Genomic DNA, 18,409 nt, shown 5'->3' on the forward strand with positions numbered 1-18,409 from the left:
ATTTTGAGAAAACTTTATTTACAAGTAACCCAAAACAAATCAAAGTACATTTACCACAACTAAATATTTAGTAAAGACACTCAAAAACAAAAAACTAAATCATCTTCAGTTATTGTACATAACACCTCATGACTGCACCATTTCAATTTAAAAGTGGAAAGATCATTCATGGCATTATAAAAATTAAAATCAATCAGTATTCTTGCTTTGAGTAAAGACCTAAAAACCATAACCACATCGTCATTACACCTTTGTTCTAGTTTACTTTTCCGACTCATATAAATTGCCAATTTCGCTTGCCCAAAAATAAAATTCAATAATTGAAACACAATACATTTTTTCCGTGCATACTTAAAACCAAAGATAAAAGTTTCAGGAAAGAAAATCTCATTGAACTTGACACACATTTCTTGAACAAACACAAATAAAGGTTTAAGTCTAAAACAGTACATGAAAGCATGAAAAACGGTTTCCTTTTGAGAACAGAAAGGACAACCAGGGTTCTTATTAGAATCCAAAACAGAAATAAAAGAATTAACCGCAATGGCTCCATGGAGAATTCTCCATTGCAAATCTCCTGTTTTCTTTGATAATGGTGGTTTATATAACACTCTCCATTCAGGTTTTACATCGTCACATAATTTAAAAACTGAACGCCATGGGGTATCAACTCTTTTGTCAAACATTTTCTTATTAAGGATAAGAACACACAACTTGTACAAACCCCTTCCTTTACAAGAAAAAAAATCAACCGGAATGTTCTTTTGTTTAAAAAAAATACCTGAACATTCTTCAAATACTGGTTGAACAGTCAAACAGGGGAAAGGGTCCTCGCTATCAGGAATATTATTCCCTGAAAAAAAATCCTCCAGAATCAACTTCTCTTCACTTGTAAATGTCTCTGTCAGTTTAGCTAGAAAACGAGTAATAGATCGAATAGATCGGAAACCCAGTCCTTTTGCAACAGCCTCTGTGTCTTTAAAATGAGGTCCAGTTAAAGACAATAACTGACCTAAAACAAAAATTCCTGAATTTTGCAGCGCCTTCCTGAATCCCGGTAAAAAATTGGAAGAGGAAATGTCCAGTCTTCCCTTCAGATCAGAGGCTCCCTTAATAACCAGTAAATGGAATGAAAATTCTCAGTATTTTGGATGTGAAAAAAACTCCACACTTTAAAAAGATTCCGATAAAAAGGAGGCAGCTGTGATATGTTCAAACTCTTGGGATCCATCAAAAATAAAGATCTATCCAGAGCAAAACTTCCAACAGTCTGTAGTATGATGCCACTGATTTTTCTCCAGCTTACATTCACTGGTCCATCTAAAAATCTTTGTATAAAATGTAACCGGAAAGTTGCAATCCTGCTCTGTAAATGAATTAAACCTTGACCACCTTCATCTTTAGGTAAATACAACATGCTCTTCGGGATCCAATGAAGTTTGTCCCAAAAGAAATCCACAAGGATTGCTTGAATTTCAGCCACCAATTTTGCAGGGGGGTCAATACATGCCAGTCTGTGCCATAAAGTGAAGCCACCAAGTTATTAACAATAAGTGTTCGACCTATAAAGGACATGTTGGGTAAAAGCCATTTCCATTTGTCTAGTCGACCTCTTACTTTCTGTAACATCCCATCCCAGTTTTTTTGCAAAACACTTTCATCACCTAAAAACACTCCAAGATATCTTATGCCCCATCTACTCCAACATAAGCCTTCAGGTAGAATTGGTTTTCTATCATTCCAATCCCCTAATAACAAAGCATCACTTTTTTTCCAATTAACCTTTGCTGAAGAAAATTTTCCAAATTCATCTATTAATTTTGATAGGACATATATATCTTCTTGTTTATTGATTATAATTATAACATCATCAGCATAAGCTGATGAACAAAAATTAAAATCACACTGTGGTACTCTTAAACCATCCAACCTCCTCCTAATTTGTTGGAGTAGTGGTTCAATAGCAATAGAATATAACATACCTGATAAAGAACATCCTTGTCTAATACCCCTATTAACCTTGAATGGAGCACATAAACCACCATTAATCTTGATCACACTCTCAATGTCACTATAAAGAATTTTTAACATTCTTAAAAAATTTTCATGGAAACCGAAGGCTTCCAAGGCATTCCATAAATAAGAATGTTCCACTCTATCGAACGCTTTTTCTTGATCTAAAGACAACAGATCGCATTTGATATCAAGTAATTTGGACACCTGTATAATGTCCCTAATAAAAGAAATTTTATTCTATTAGGTACACAGTAGGACTGATCCGGATGGATCACCTGTCCTATTACCTTAGCCAACCTGATTGCCAAAGTTTTTGAGAGTAATTTGTAATCACTGCATAAAAGTGAGACCGGCCTCCAATTCTTCATCTCAGTGAGATCTCCTTTTTTTGGGAGAAGAGTAACCACTGATCTCCGGCAGCTCAACGGCAACCCACCCTTCAGTAAGCTATCATTGAACACCTCCAGCAGGTCAACTCCAATCTCAGACCAGAAGGTTTTCAAAAATTCAGCCAGTAGCCCATCAATACCCGGAGTTTTTCCAGACTCCATACTCTGGAGGGCTCCATACAACTCTCCCAAGGTCAGGGCTTTTTCCAGATCTTTCTTGGACTCCTCTGAGATGTTAGGAAGATTTTCTAGGAAATAATCTTTTCCCCTATCTTCAGGCTCAAGCTCACTTCTATACAGGGACTGATAAAAACGCAATGCTTCTTCACGAATCTCTCTGGGGTTGGATAACAAAGTACCTTCCTCAGAACGTAAGGCGTGAATTAAGTGCTTTTGTCCATTTTTCCTTTCATGACCAAAAAAATATTTCGAAGGTGCATCCATCTGATCAATATTCAAAAATTTTGCCCGGACCAGTGCCCCCTGTGTTTTATGATTTAACAGGTCTTTAAGTTCAGCTTTCTTCCTTAAAAAGGTTTCCAAACAATTAATATCATTTGAGGTCTGAGTCAGTTTCTGCAAATCCATTATTTGTTTTTCAAGCACTTCTAATGAGCGAGTTAAATCTTTTGTGACATTTCGAGTGTATTGCTGTGCAAACGGTTTTATTTGCACCTTACCATAATCCCACCATTGTTGTAAAGATTTAAAAGAAGATTTGGTCTTTTTGAAAAACTTCCAATAAAACTTAATTCAATTCAATTCAATTCAAGTTTATTTGTATAGCGCTTTTTACAAAATAAATCGTTACAAAGCAACTTTACAGAAAATTATGTTTCTACAATATTTAGTAGTAGCTAGTAGTTTGTGCACATTTGACAGGATTTTAGAAAAAATAAAAATAATAATAATAATACAAGACGTAGTCAGCTAGACGATGAACTATCAATATTATTAATTAAGTTATTATATGATTCAGTCACACATTTAGCAATAATTGTTAGTTCTGTTTGTTGATTAAAAGATTCAATAAAAAAAATTGTCATTTAAAAGATTTGTATTAAAATGCCAATAAGCACTTTTAGGTTTTACTGAACTTAATATAAATTTACAACTCACCATGTTATGATCGGAAAAGGGTAATGGTGTGATATAACATTTGTTAAACATGCTCAAATGGTGTTTAAATTCATAAAACCTGTCTAATCTGGCTAGAGATAAACAATTATCACGTGTGTGGGCCCATGTATATTGTCTCTCATTGCCATTTAGAGCTCTCCAAACATCACACAGATCAAATTTTTCAATTAAATGAATTAAATGTTTACGCGAAGCCATGTGAGGTTCAACATGATTTCGGTCCATATCAAGTTCAGCACAATTAAAATCACCTCCTAGAAACAAAAACTCCTCAGTACAGCAATTTTGTAAAGTTGAACAGAGGGTATCTAAAAACAATAATCTTTCCACATGTGCAGTTGGAGCATAACAACAAATAAGTACAAAAACAAAACTTTCATAAGTAGCTCTAACTTTTAACAGTCTACCTTTAATAATCTCATTTACGTCATATGAAATTGGTTTAAAATTCCTATTAAACAAAATGGCAACTCCACCACTTAAAGTGGAACTATGACTTAAAACAGATATTCCATTGAATTCTCTCATCCAATCGACACTATTATCTGAGCTACTATGCGTCTCTTGTAAAAAAGCTATATCTATGCTTTTCTGTTCAATTTCTTCAAAGATTTTCACTCTTTTTTTTTTTTTAATTCTTTGCACCATTAACATTCAAAGAAGCAAGATGTACTTCACTCATTATAAAAAGGAAAAATGAGAAAAGATACATCCTACAAAGCCAAAGAAGCAAGATATTCCTAATTTTCAGAACAAACAGTATCATTATTTACAATTTTTTTCAATCTATAAACTTCTTTGTTGGTAAAGCAGTCTCTAGCCATCAAACTTTTCGCTCGATCAACAAATTGCTTTAGATCAGGGAAATATTCTTGTACTTGTATTCCTCTTTTATTTTTTGTTGATCTGAGGAACAATTTGATATCCTCAAGTTCATAACTACGAGGAATTTGTTCACTTTGTGAGAGACTCACACTGCATTCAGAGGAATCGCTGTCACTCTCTGTGTCCTGCATTTCACTACCTTGTAACTCGTCAGTCTTGCTTATTTTCGCATCTAGTGACTTATTTTTCATTTTTCTTTTTTGAGGGGTCTTAAAAAGAAACTGTTCATCCTCCATCGTTAACTGTACCTCCTCACAAATTTCATTAACAACAACTCGCATCTGTTCATTGATTATACTATCTTCCTGTTGTTTATCTGTCAGAGAAACAGTAGCTGAAGGTATAACACTGTGAGTGGACTCAGTTTGCCCACTCTGAGATGAGGTCGCCACTGCCTCAGTCTCCCCCGGAGCGCTCTGAACGCTCTCTGTCACAGCCGCGACTTCTCCCGTCACCGCTACAGCGGCCTCCACTACACCGTTATCTTCGCTACTTTGCGCATTATTGTTCTCTTTTTCGCCTTCAATATTTTTACTCGGGCAGTTCCTAAATAAATGTCCCGTTTTTTTGCACCCAAAACACTTAATCTTTCCAGTAGTAACAAAAATGCTGTAACTGAAATCATCGATCCTAAAGTTAAGTGTTAAATCTAAGTCCACATCATCAGGGATGATCATGTAGACGAATCTCCTAAATGAAACTATATGTTTCAATAAAGGCGATTCGCTACTGATCGGTATCTTTTTTATTGGAGATACCAACTTGCCATAACACGACAAAGCTTGCGTTAAAATCTCGTCACTCACAAAACGTGGCACGTTAGATAGAGTTACTTTTTTGGCAGGTAAAGAAAGTGGGAGGACCGAAACATATTCTCCTCCAACTACAATTCCCTGCTCTACCAAAACATTCGCTTTATCTACGCTATCCAAAAAAAACCACTATCGCATTGTTCATCCTGGAAGCGGATAAAACACCTGCATGTCCAACCACCTCCCCAACAGCCAAGCAACAGTCCTCAATGCTCACCACGGACGCCACCTTAATTGCGTGGCGTCTAGTGAGTGAGCCCAAAGCCTGGGCCGACATGCTTCCTAAAAAAAATGGATAGCACGCGGCCCTATGCGTAACAACAGCAAGACAAGAAAACACACACACACACACACAGAGAGAAGAAACAAAACAAAACCAGAAGAAAAAGCAAAAACAAAAAAACAAAACAACAAAAACCAGCGTAAAGAATAAAGATAAGAATTTACTCACGCCACTCTACACCACGCACACGCCACTCCATCCACTCACGCACAAACACCCGCACCGGAAGTGAGAGAGAAAGTGAGAGTGAGAGAGAGAGAACTTCTGTTGTGTGATCTTTTATGTTCACTCAGTTAACACACGCATTTGCATTAAAACTAAATCGTAAAAAAAGACAAATTATGGGTCATTCATTAAAAGCATCATATATTTTCAGCCTTAAGCATACATGACTCTCTGGCGAAAGTGAATCTAGCAGTACATTACTACTGTTCCTCTCATTCTGCAACAGTACAAACACACGCACTCTTTGCACATGTTTTCTTGCTTGAGTGTTTCTGCATTATTTGAGTGGCATTGCATTATTACAGCAAAGCGCATCATTACAGTTTAAGTCGCTGCAGTGGAGCAGCTCCATTTGTGAATAACTGCTCTCACTGTGGTTCGCTGGAGTCCCAAATCTTTAGAAATGGCTTTATATCCTTTTACAGACTGATAGATCTCAATTACTTTCTTTCTCATTTGTTTCTGAATTTCTTTGGCTCTAGGCATGATTTCTAGCTTTTGAGCATCTTTTGGTCTACTTCACTTTGTCAGGCAGATCCTATTTCAGAGATTTGTTGATTGTGAACAGGTGTGACAGTAATCAGGTCTGAGTGTGGCCAGAGAAACTGAACTCAGGTGTGATAAACCACAGTTTTAACAGAGGAGCAAACACTTCTTCACACAGGGCCATGTAGTTTTGGATTTATTCCGCTTAATAATAAAAACTTCATTTAAAAACTGCATGGTGTGTTTACTCGTGTTGTCTTTGACTTATATTTAAATTTGTTTGATGATCTGAAACATTAAAGTGTGGCAAACATGCAAAAAAGTAAAAAAGAAAAAAAGAAATCAGGAACACTTTTTAATCTCCATTATTGTTAGTCAGTGCTAGAAACATGTCAGTGTGGCTTGTTCTGATGCATTGAAGGTTATAGAAAGGAAGATATGACCAAACCTGCAAAGGAAGATGATTGGTTAAGAGTCAAATACACACTGTGCAAACAAGTAGCCTACTATTTCTGCAATGTTTAGTTAAAATAACTTTGATTGCCTTTATTATGAACAGTGAAGTGAAATATGATTCTGTACTTTAATTCCATCAGTCAGTTCACTGTTGGACTATTTTTCAGACTGAAAAAAAAAGTGACCCTGGAGCACAAAACCAGTCCAAATTGAGATCTTTACATCATCTCAAAGCTGAATAAATCATATTTCCATTGATGTATGGTTTTTTATGATATGACAATATTAGGTTGAGATACAACTCTTTGAAAATCTGGAATCCAAGGGAGCAAAAAATCTAAATATTGAGAAAATCATCTCTAAAGTTGTCCAAATGAATTCTTAGCGATGCATATCACTAATCAAAAAATAAGCTTTGTTATATTTACAGTAGGAAATTTACTAAATATCTTCATGGAAAATGATCTTTACTTAATAATCTAATGATTTTTTATTACGTAAAAATGACCATTAACTTGGAAATGACCATAGTTCGCTGAAAAGATGAAAAGAACAATACTCTAAAAACTGAAGGTGCCTCAGAAATCCTTTTGAGTGCTGGAGGAACTTCATCATTTATTTTAAGTGCCTCGAAGCTCTTTTTCTCATCATATTGTTCCTGGAGGAACCATTCTAGTCTTTGCAGTTCATGTAAGAACTCTTTGGATGTTTGAAGCACTTTGTTTCCAGTTCTGAGCTTCTGGAGTCACTCCTTCATTACACGAGAACTCAAAGAGCTCCAGAGGTTCCTGGAGGAACTCAAATTATTAAAAAGGGTTATTGTAAAAGTTATTCTTTTTTCTCCAGATTGTGCTTTTATCTGCCTTTGTTGGATTTTACATATATTTTGTTGTATAACTTAAATACCGCAATAACTAAAAATAGTTTTATTGAAATGTTAAATCATTTGAAGGTGAATAGTTTTAGGACTTTATATGATAAATGAGGGAAGTCTGAGTGTACACACACACATTACATACACTGTGTGTGTTATTGTAATAGACATTGTGCATTTAATTACTCCACAACCATTAATCAATTCATTAATATGACAAAAAATAGTCTTGAGCTTTGCTGACATCTGATGGAAAATATTAGGTACTGCACCTAAACAAATCCTAAAAGCTTTTGAAGATATCAGTTTAAGATAAGTTTAACATGTTTTATAAAATATTTTCTAGTATAAAAATGTTGTCATGAACTAAAACCTCTATAACATTTCTGTTTCACTTTAACTTTTTTTTTTTTTTCAGCTCAACAATGAACTGCCAAAGTTTGTCCTTTAAATGAGGCCGAACTTATTTCTGTGCTTCAAAACTTCCAATTTTTAATGAAAGTTTTTTTTTGACACTGACATTTGTGTCCTCTAAATACCTCCAAAAACAGTGACCAGAAATGTTAATAAAAACGAAGTTGATTCTCAGGTTTTCCATGTTTTTTTTAAATAATCCCAAAACCATAACCAATGACTTTTTTAACACGACTTAACAAAAAAAGAAGCCCAAATTAGTGTAAAACATGTGGTAAACATTGACAATGGATTTGTCCTAATTATTTTCAGATTTACATGTGGTAAACAAAAGCTATAGAATAATATGAAAATATTGTGTATAATATTATGAAATAAATGTTTTATGACCTTCGTTTGTGATGTTATGTGATATTTATTGTGATTTCTCTCACTCCTTATAACAGAAAGATCACAGCCATCTCAGTTCTACAGACATTATCAGAGTTTTGTTGTTTTGGCAATTTCACTTTGTCAGGGAGAAAAATTTCAGGAATATTTATGAAAAGTTGAACAAAAAATAATTTACTGAACAAGCATTATATTTACATAAAAAATATGTGATACAAACTTTTGGATTTAAAAAAACTAAAGCAAATGATAAAAAAAAATAGCAGCACATAATGTTTCCAGATTTTTAATTATAAATGCATTATTTTAATCTTTCATTTGATAACTGAGTAAATTCATTTATTATAACTGACAGGTGTGATGATCAGTGGACTTGAGTTTTTACCTCCATCATTAAGGAATGGGCTAAAATATGGATAGAGTTTTTCAGTGAAAGACTGAGCAGTGAAAGAGTAGATATGAGAGCTGGACTCCACATCATAAAAGGAGACCAGACCCTCCTCATAATCCACAAACACACCGACCCGCTGCGGCTTCACTCTCAGAGACAGAGAGACACGAGGATCATCACAGGCTTTATATTCATCTCCATTCCACAGAATCACAGTCCAGTATCCATCACTGGGACTCAGTGTGATCTCTCCCTTCCTGTTAATGGATTCTCTGGCCACTCCTAAATCCCAATCAGTCTTTCCCTTCACCTGCACCTCAAAATAAAATCTCCCTGAGGAGAATCCCTCCTTTCCCAAGACACAGGGACATGTATCAAATCTCTTTGGTTTGTCTGGGAGTTTCTGTCTAATGTCTCCATGTCTCACTTGTTTTCCATCATCAGACAGAATGAGATTAGGATGAGCTGTATCAGGATCCAGAGTCACATCCACTGAGAAAACAGAGAATACAGATATTCTGTGATGCTGATGTTTTTAGTTAACCCCGTGTTGAATCAGATTGTAGTGCAGTAATGAAGCAGTGAGTGTATGAATGTAAACTAGTGTAGTGCAGACAGCACACTGTACCTGCATACTGCTGCATCCACTTCAGCTCTGTAGAGACTAATGACAAGAAAACAATCAGATCTTAAGCTTATATTTAAAGAACAGAGTACACTATCATGTTTCTATCTGATCAGTGTGTATTGATGTACCAGTTAGTGTGAGTTTCTCATCTATAGTGTCCTTCAGTTGAGTCAGAGCTCTCCTCAGAGTCTCCAGACTCTCATGAGTCTTCATACTGATCTCAGGCCAGTTCCTGGTGTTTCTAGAGCTGCACAGGGATGAGTGAATCTACAGCAGGAGAGAGGAGAAATCCTTCAGCATGTCATATCCTGCATTATGATTGATCAGAGAGATCATGTTGACTGACCTGTAGGAGGTGGAGGTGATCTTCAGTGTGTGAGAGCTGCTCCAGCTCAGTGTTTCTCATCTTTAGCTCAGTGATCTCCTGCTCCAGCTCTTCAATCAGGTCTTGCTCCTGTTTCTCTGCTGCTTTCTGCTGCTCCTCCATCATCTCCAGCAGTTCAGTCTGATGTCTCTCAATGGAGCGGATGAGATCAGTGAAGAGCTCCACACGGACTGCTTTCTCCTTCTCTGTGTTTCTCTGCTCAACCAGGACAGACAACACATTATTAGCAGTGTTTGCTAACAGAAGAATCTGTGTAACTATTGCTCATACATTTTTGTTCACATACATAGGCTACATGTGTTTTCAGAATCCCTCAAATGAAGAATTAAACTTCACTCTGCACCCTGGACGAGAGCAGAACAAGCCCTGGACATTTTAGTTCTTGTTTTATTGGCTGTTGCTGGATATTTTAGTCTGATAGTCATCTGTCATTCCTTTGATTGTTTGTTTATGTTGTTATTGTTATGTCTTCTCGAAACATTGAAGTTTATTGAAGTCCAAATTATTTTAAACTCACTTTTCTGACTTCTGCTGAGAGTTTGATGTCTTGAATCTTCTTGATTCTGTTCTGGATCATCAGCTGCAAATCTTTCTGTGTCTTCATCAGTTCAGTCTATAGAGAGAACAACACAGACACATTTATCATAACACAGATTAAACTCACAATATGAAATAAAATCTGATTCCTCATGATATCAGTCCTTTAAAGGAATAATAACGTCTACCTTCTTCTCTTGACTCTCCTCTTCTATAGGAACAGTGTTGTGGTTCTTGTGGTCTGTCTCTGTGCAGAATGAACACACACATGTCTGATCATCTCTACAGAACAGATCCAGAGGTCTCTCGTGTTTCTGACATATATAGTCCTCCAGATTACTCACAGGATCCATCAGTTTGTGTTTCTTCAAACGTGTCACTCTCAAATGAGGCTCCAGGTGAGTTTCACAGTAAGAGCTCTGACACACCAGACACGACTTCAGCGCTTTCAGCTTTCTTTCCTCACAGAAGTCACACAGAACTTCAGTTGTTTTCTCAGGACTTTTCTTCTTACAGTGATCTACGAGCTCTCGGAGTGTGGTATTAATCTTGAGATCAGGTCTTTGCTTGAATGTTTCTTTACAGTATGGACAGCTGCAGGTCTGGCTGTTGTCCCAGCACTTATTCAGACAGAACTTGCAGAAGTTGTGTCCACATGGAGTCGTGACTGGATCAGTGAACACATCCAGACATACAGAGCAGTGAATCTCCTCAGACAGTGAACTCATGGAGGATAACATTACTGGAAAGAGACATTATTTAGGATTAGTGTGAACTCCTTCAATACTGTTTATGAAGAATCCCATGATGCACCTCATGAAGCTGGTTGAATGTAAAGAGTGTTTAGAGACAAATATAAAGAGATCATGTACAGTCAGCTGGTTATTATTGTAAAATGAACCCAGACAAGCTGATCAGAAACTAAATGTGAAGCTCATTACATAACCACTTACCCAAATAAATAATAAATGTACAAGAATTATTCTTGTGAAGCTGAAATTATTTAATCTGCTTTATATTCATGAACTGTACATGTTCAATATTATAAAAGAAAAGTCAAAGTGTTTTTCTGGGTTAATGACTTACATGGAGGATCCAGGTCAATACTCCATCTCCTGTTTTTTCTTGCTGTTAGTGAAGATTCTGCCATTGTTCTTTCCCTCTTAAAGCCTTTTAAAGAAAAAATGATAGTTTAACTGGTTAAAATGTGAGAACTGATAGTGATGGAAACACAATCATGTCATGGTCTTGTCATGATCCTGTCTCTTTCTCTCTCTTTTTCTCTATCTTTTTCTCTCTCTGTCTCCCCCTGCTGGTTTATCCCCTCCTGTCTCCCTCGCTCTTCGCTTCTGTGTCACAGCTGTCTTCACTTCTCATTAAGATAATTTCCCCTCCACCTGGTTCTCATCCTGCCTCGTTATTTGGGCTACTTCTACCCTCTCGTTCCCGTGTCTCTTTGTCAGATTGTTACTTCCGAATGAAGCCGTTGCCTTTGGCGTCTACTTTAGCAATTGGTCTTGTCCTGTCCTGTCCTGTCTAGTCGGGGTGAAGTTAGTTTTCTGCTATCATTACCTGTACATCTCTGTGCTCACCCATTGCACCCCACAGAACCTTACCTGCTGTTCTACGCCGCGACCGCCCCGCTCTGCGAGCTCCAATCCCCGGTTCTCCCCTGAGCCCGGTCAAGCCTCCACCTCGCCAGCCTTCTGGTCGTTCCAGCCACAGAGGTTTCCTGTGTTATTTAAACCCAGCCTTCGGGTCTTCCTTGGTTCTCATCTTTTGTACTCCTTAGTTGGATTTTCCTGTGGCTTTCCTTTGTTTAATTAAAGACTGTCATTTTGCCCTCGCATTTGAGTCCTCTCTCTTCAATACCCATCACAGAACAATCTGACCAAATGATGGACTCAGCGAGTGGCAGCCCGTTCCAGACCGCCGTTGAGCACCAGGGCGTCCTCCTCGGGAAGCATGAGGAGGACATCTCCGCTACCCGACACGCCGTCGGTTCTTTGGCCGCCCAGATGTCCGAGCTGTCCAGCCAGGTCCACAACCTCCGTCTCCAGCCTTCTGCCTCTTATTGTCCTCCTGGTCTGACGGAGCCTCGGATAAACAATCCTCCGGCCTATTCGGGTGAGCCAACCCAGTGCCGCGCTTTCCTTACCCAGTGCGAGGTGGTTTTCTCGCTCCAGCCCGTCACATATGCTAAGGAGAGGGCCAAGGTGGCTTTCGTTCTTTCACTCCTCCACGGGCGGGCTCGCGAATGGGGAACGGCCAACTGGGAGACCGAGGCAGAGTGCATCTCAAGCTTTGAACGCTTCAAGGAGGAGATGATCCGGGTCTTCGACCGCTCCGCCTACGGAGAGGAGGCTTCCCGTCGGCTTTCCACACTCCGACAGGGAAGACGATCCGTGCCGGATTTCTCCGTTGAGTTCCGGACCCTCGCTACCACCTGTGGGTGGAACCAACCCGCTCTGACTGCTCGCTTCCTGGAGGGCTTGTCTCCAGAGGTGCGGGACGAGGTCCTCGTCCATGAGATCCCCGCCCGGCTCGACGACCTTATCGACCTGGCCATCCGGGTGGAGAGACGGTTTGACCAGCGCCGTCGTGCTCATCGCCTAGAGGAGAGTCTCTTCTCGCCGCCCCGAGTCAACCCCTCCCACTCAGAACCGGAACCCATGCAGCTGGGTGGCCTGCGTATTTCACCTAAGGAGCGTCAGAGGAGGATCTCTAACCGCCTCTGCATGTACTGTGCTAGTGCCTCTCACTTTGTGTTTTCGTGTCCTGTAAAAGCCAACGCTCGCCAGCAGGAGGAGGGTTACTGGCGAGCGCTACCACTAAGACCATCCCTTCCACTTCCTGCACGACACTTCCAGCGCATCTCCAGTGGGCGGGGTCGTCAGCCTCCTGTGCGACCTTGATCAACTCTGGGGCCGAGGGAAACTTTGTGGATGAGAAGTGGGCGCTCCAACAAGGTATTCCGCTCACACCGCTAAGAGACTCCACCCCTTTATTTGCCCTTGATGGCAGCGCCCTACCTAGGGTACAGAAACAGACTATCCCATTAACTCTAACCGTTTCTGGCAACCATAAAGAGACAGTTTCCTTTTTTATTTTTCAGTCTCCTTTTACTCCTTTAGTACTGGGGCACCCTTGGTTAGAACTTCACAATCCACACATTGACTGGGCTAAGGGGTCTGTTTTGTCTTGGAAGTTGTCGTGTCATGTTAAGTGTTTAGCCTCGGCTGTTCCCCCCGTGTCTTCTGTTTCTGTGTTGCAGGAGGAGACGGGAGATCTGACTGGGGTACCGGAGGAGTATCATGATTTGCGAGGGGTTTTCAGCCGTTCTCGAGCCATGTCTCTTGCGCCCCACCGTCCGTATGACTGCGCTATTGATCTCCGCCCTGGGACCACGCCCCCTCGGGGTAGGCTCTATTCTCTTTCTGCTCCCGAACGGGAGGCTTTAGAGAATTACTTATCTGAGTCTCTCAGCGCCGGCACAATCGTTCCGTCCTCGTCGCCTGCCGGCGCCGGATTCTTTTTTGTTAAAAAGAAAGACGGCTCTTTACGCCCATGCATAGATTATCGGGGGCTGAACGACATCACTGTTAAGAATCGTTACCCCCTGCCACTGATGTCCTCAGCCTTTGATATCCTGCAGGGGGCAAAAGTCTTTACCAAGCTCGACCTACGTAACGCTTACCATCTCGTACGCATTCGGGAGGGGGACGAGTGGAAGACCGCCTTTAACACGCCCCTCGGCCACTTCGAGTATAGGGTCCTTCCCTTCGGATTGGTTAACGCCTCCGCTGTCTTTCAAGCTCTGATCAATGACGTCCTTCGGGATATGCTCAATTTATTCGTTTTCGTCTATCTCGATGACATTTTGATTTTTTCGCCCTCTCTCCAGATTCACGTGCAGCACGTTCGCCGCGTTCTCCAACGTTTGCTTGAGAATCGACTCTTTGTTAAGGCAGAGAAGTGCTCCTTTCATGCTTCGTCTATAACGTTTTTAGGCTCCGTTATCTCAGCAGAGGGGATCAGTATGGACCCTACCAAGGTCCAGGCCGTGCTCGATTGGCCCGTCCCTGATTCTTGTGTCTCGCTACAGCGCTTTCTCGGTTTTTCTAATTTTTATCGCCGCTTTATACGCAACTTCAGTCAGGTGGCCGCGCCACTCACCGCCCTCACTTCGGTTAAATCTTGTTTCGGTTGGTCCGGTTCTGCGCAGGAAGCGTTTGACCGGCTTAAGACCCTTTTTACGTCCGCACCCATCCTCCGCACTCCAGATAGCTCAAGACAGTTTATCGGTGAGGTCGACGCATCCGAGGTAGGGGTGGGAGCCGTTCTTTCCCAGCGGTCAGCGTCGGATAATAAGATACACCCTTGCGCGTACTTCTCCCACCGCCTCTCCCCCGCTGAACGTAATTATGATGTCGGGAATCGTGAGCTCCTCGCCATCCGCCTGGCATTGGGTGAGTGGCGGCAGTGGTTAGAGGGTTCCTCTGTTCCTTTTATTGTTTTGACGGATCATCGCAATTTAGAATACATTCGCTCCGCCAAGAGATTGAACTCACGTCAAGCTCGTTGGGCCCTTTTCTTCACGCGTTTTGATTTTGTCATTTCATACCGTCCGGGTTTTAAGAACGGTAAACCAGACGCGTTGTCTCGACTTTTCGATCCCTCGATCGGCCGCACCCCCCGAGAGGAGATTATTCCTCCCGGTCGGGTGGTGGGGGCTACGATCTGGGGGATCGAGAGACAGGTTAAGCGCGCTCTCTCTCACGTCGCTACTCCCCGTAACTGCCCTAGGGGCAGCCTCTTTGTCCCAGTTCCCACACGATTAGCAGTTCTTCAATGGGCCCATTCCTCTAAACTAGCGGTTCATCCCGGTGCTCGAGGTACTATCGCATTTATCCGCCAGCGTTTCTGGTGGCCCTCTTTAGAACGTGATGCGCGCCATTTTATCGCTGCCTGCTCTGTTTGTGCCCAGACCAAAGCGGGCAACTCTCCGCCTGCTGGTCTCCTCCGACCGCTACCTGTTCCCTCTCGCCCGTGGTCCCATATAGCTCTCGACTTTATCACCGGTCTTCCGCCCTCAGCCGATAAGACTGTCATCCTGACGGTAGTCGACCGCTTCTCAAAATCGGCGCACTTCATTCCTCTTACCAAACTGCCCTCTGCTAAGGAAACGGCCCAGATTATGATTGATAATGTGTTTAAGTATCACGGGTTGCCCACCAACGTCGTATCTGATAGGGGTCCGCAATTCGCCTCGCAGTTCTGGAAAGAATTTTGCCGTCTCATAGGTGCCACTGCTAGCCTTTCCTCGGGTTTTCACCCACAGACTAATGGCCAGGCCGAGCGAGCCAATCAGATTGTTGCCCGCATGCTCCGCAGTCTAGCATTTTGCAATCCTTCGTCTTGGGCCGAACAGCTTTCCTGGGCTGAGTATGCTCATAATTCCCTCCCTTCCTCGGCCTCTGGTATCTCTCCCTTTCAGTGTTGCCTCGGCTATCAACCGCCCTTATTTTCATCCCAAGAGACCGATTCTCACTGCCCGTCCATTCAGACCTTTATCAGTCGCTGTAAGCGAACCTGGAAGAGGGTGAGATCTGCTCTATGTCGTTCTAAGAGGCGCATGTGCGTGGCTGCTAATAGATCGCGTGTCAAGAGTCCTCGCTATGTCGCGGGTCAGAAGGTTTGGCTTTCTACATCTAATTTACCCCTCCAGTCTGACTCCCGTAAACTGGCCCCCCGCTTCATCGGGCCGTTCCGCATTATCAAGATCGTTAACCCTGTCGCCGTCAAACTCCGGTTGCTGCTGAATCTTCGTCGTGTTCACCCGGTGTTTCACGTCTCCTGCATTAAACCGGCCCCTCGCTCCCCCCCTCCCACATCCTTCTCTGCCGTTCGTATCGAAGACTCCCCGGTCTACACCGTCCGCAGGATCATAGATAGGCGGCGTCGGGTCGTGGACATCAATATTTAGTCGATTGGGAGGGGTATGGTCCTGAGGAGAGGAGTTGGGTCTCCCCTAAGGATATTCTGGACCCCTCGCTCATTGATGATTTCCTCCGGTCTCGCCAGCATTTCCCCCACTTTGAGGAGAGGGTACTGTCATGGTCTTGTCATGATCCTGTCTCTTTCTCTCTCTTTTTCTCTCTCTGTCTCCCCCTGCTGGTTTATCCCCTCCTGTCTCCCTCGCTCTTCGCTTCTGTGTCACAGCTGTCTTCACTTCTCATTAAGATAATTTCCCCTCCACCTGGTTCTCATCCTGCCTCGTTATTTGGGCTACTTCTACCCTCTCGTTCCCGTGTCTCTTTGTCAGATTGTTACTTCCGAATGAAGCCGTTGCCTTTGGCGTCTACGTTAGCAATTGGTCTTGTCCTGTCCTTTCCTGTCTAGTCGGGGTGAAGTTAGTTTTCTGCTATCATTACCTGTACATCTCTGTGCTCACCCATTGCACCCCACAGAACCGTACCTGCTGTTCTACGCCGCGACCGCCCCGCTCTGCGAGCTCCGATCCCCGGTTCTCCCCTGAGCCCGGTCAAGCCTCCACCTCGCCAGCCTTCTGGTCGTTCCAGCCACAGAGGTTTCCTGTGTTATTTAAACCCAGCCTTCGGGTCTTCCTTGGTTCTCATCTTTTGTACTCCTTAGTTGGATTTTCCTGTGGCTTTCCTTTGTTTAATTAAAGATTGTCATTTTGCCCTTGCATTTGACTCCTCTCTCTTCAATACCCATCATAAATCATTCGTTTGAAACAAAGTTAGAGACTCGTAAACTTACTGAGCAATCTGAACTATGACCTGCTGTTTAAAGAAAGTACAAAGAACAAGCTTTATATTTTCCAACAAACATATACATCGCTTTATGCAAAATTAGATGAATCTTTCCACAAAATATATTATATGATCATGAGTTATTGTGTAATGTAAAAGTGATTTTCAGCTGCAGTGAAACAGGTTTGTATACCGATATAAAGTTGGTTCGATGTTTTACCTTTGACATTTTGTCAGAGATTCAGCCTCAGAAATCTTCAATAATTCTTTAATGATTTACCACAATGACAAGAAACATACTGGGTTTTAATTGTTTTCAAATGTAGAAGAGAACACACTTTGTGTTTTGTTGGTTTTAATCTGCCCTAGGGAATTATAACTGATAGACCTTATAATGTAAAAGTGCAGGGCAGGGACTGTATGCAAAGTGCAAAAAGATACATAAATATAAACATTTGCCAGCTGTGAAAGCACAAAAAAAGTACAAAAGGTCAATTATAATCTGTAACAAGACACACCCATTAAAAGTTGTGTAATAAAACTGTGTGTTATAAATTAATTTATTAAAATTTAGATTTTCTAATTCAAGTCAAAACAACTGTAAAACAACACTCTTCGCTAGTGTTAACTTATTTGTTGAATTTCAATAGCATGTTTTTTTTGTTATAGTTCTGTGACTAAAACAAATATAAAAATATCTTGTTGTTACCATGAGGTTAATACAGGAGAGTGTATTTATTTTGAATTAATTTCTTTATTGGTTTTAATTTCAATAGCATATACTTATTTGGTGTCATACTTCTGTCAACATAACGGGAAAAAAAAGTTCTCACAAGGACCTGGGATCAGCCTACTACATTGCCAGTGAATTATAGAATACTAATGCTTTTAATTTTGTTTATTTTATGAATATATTTATTAATAGTAATAATATCACAATAACCACTATCGCATATCTTGTTTACAATACTTCTTATTTAAATTCAAGTGAGCATTATAAGTGTTTGTCTTTATATCTTTCAAAACCTTGCTGCACCAATTGCTCTTGTTTTGTTAATTATATAGGTACCGCTCGAATCACATGTTTGCATGGAATGCAATATATATATATGTATGTGTGTATAAATATATATATATATATATATATATATATATATATATATATATATATATATATATATATATATATATATATATATATATATATATAAACATACCGGTAGGAAAAATGATCCTTTTGTCATTATCTTGTACTTTGTAGACGGTCCCTAGCTAACGCACCGCTACTGGAGTCTTATTGTGTCGCAACAAATCGAGGAGAA

At 40.8% G+C, this 18,409-nt stretch overlaps 1 protein-coding gene and 1 long non-coding RNA gene across 3 annotated transcripts in view; one reads left to right on the forward strand and one right to left on the reverse strand.

Annotated features, from left to right (window-relative positions):
* LOC128022000 (uncharacterized) overlaps positions 1–18,409 on the forward strand; it is a 220,653-nt gene that overhangs the window by 33,475 nt on the left and 168,769 nt on the right. The gene's annotated exons all lie outside the window — the stretch shown is intronic.
* LOC128021979 (E3 ubiquitin-protein ligase TRIM39-like) lies at positions 8,642–11,476 on the reverse strand. Of its 2 annotated transcripts, none has more exons than XM_052609175.1 (7): positions 11,398–11,476; positions 10,500–11,053; positions 10,292–10,387; positions 9,736–9,969; positions 9,518–9,656; positions 9,390–9,416; positions 8,642–9,253 (listed from the first exon to the last, which is right to left on the reverse strand). In XM_052609175.1, exons 1-7 carry the CDS (start codon positions 11,459–11,461, stop codon positions 8,706–8,708), a joined length of 1,662 nt encoding a protein of 553 aa, XP_052465135.1. In that variant the 5' UTR covers positions 11,462–11,476; the 3' UTR covers positions 8,642–8,705. The 2 variants fall into 2 exon arrangements, with proteins under 2 accessions (XP_052465135.1, XP_052465134.1); XM_052609174.1 differs by having other exon boundaries at positions 8,643–9,253; positions 9,390–9,425.

Source organism: Carassius gibelio, chromosome A11 (genome assembly GCF_023724105.1).
Source record: "Carassius gibelio isolate Cgi1373 ecotype wild population from Czech Republic chromosome A11, carGib1.2-hapl.c, whole genome shotgun sequence".
NCBI lineage: Eukaryota > Metazoa > Chordata > Actinopteri > Cypriniformes > Cyprinidae > Carassius > Carassius gibelio.

Excerpts from the sequence above, each read along its gene's own strand:
- LOC128021979 (XM_052609174.1), bottom strand. The coding sequence starts at position 11,461 with ATGGCAGAATCTTCACTAACAGCAAGAAAAAACAGGAGATGGAGTATT. Across the intron at positions 11,054-11,397 it reads TATTGACCTGGATCCTCCAT|TAATGTTATCCTCCATGAGT; the intron begins GTAAGTCATTAA and ends GTCTCTTTCCAG. Across the intron at positions 9,254-9,389 it reads GTGGATGCAGCAGTATGCAG|TGGATGTGACTCTGGATCCT; the intron begins GTACAGTGTGCT and ends CTGTTTTCTCAG.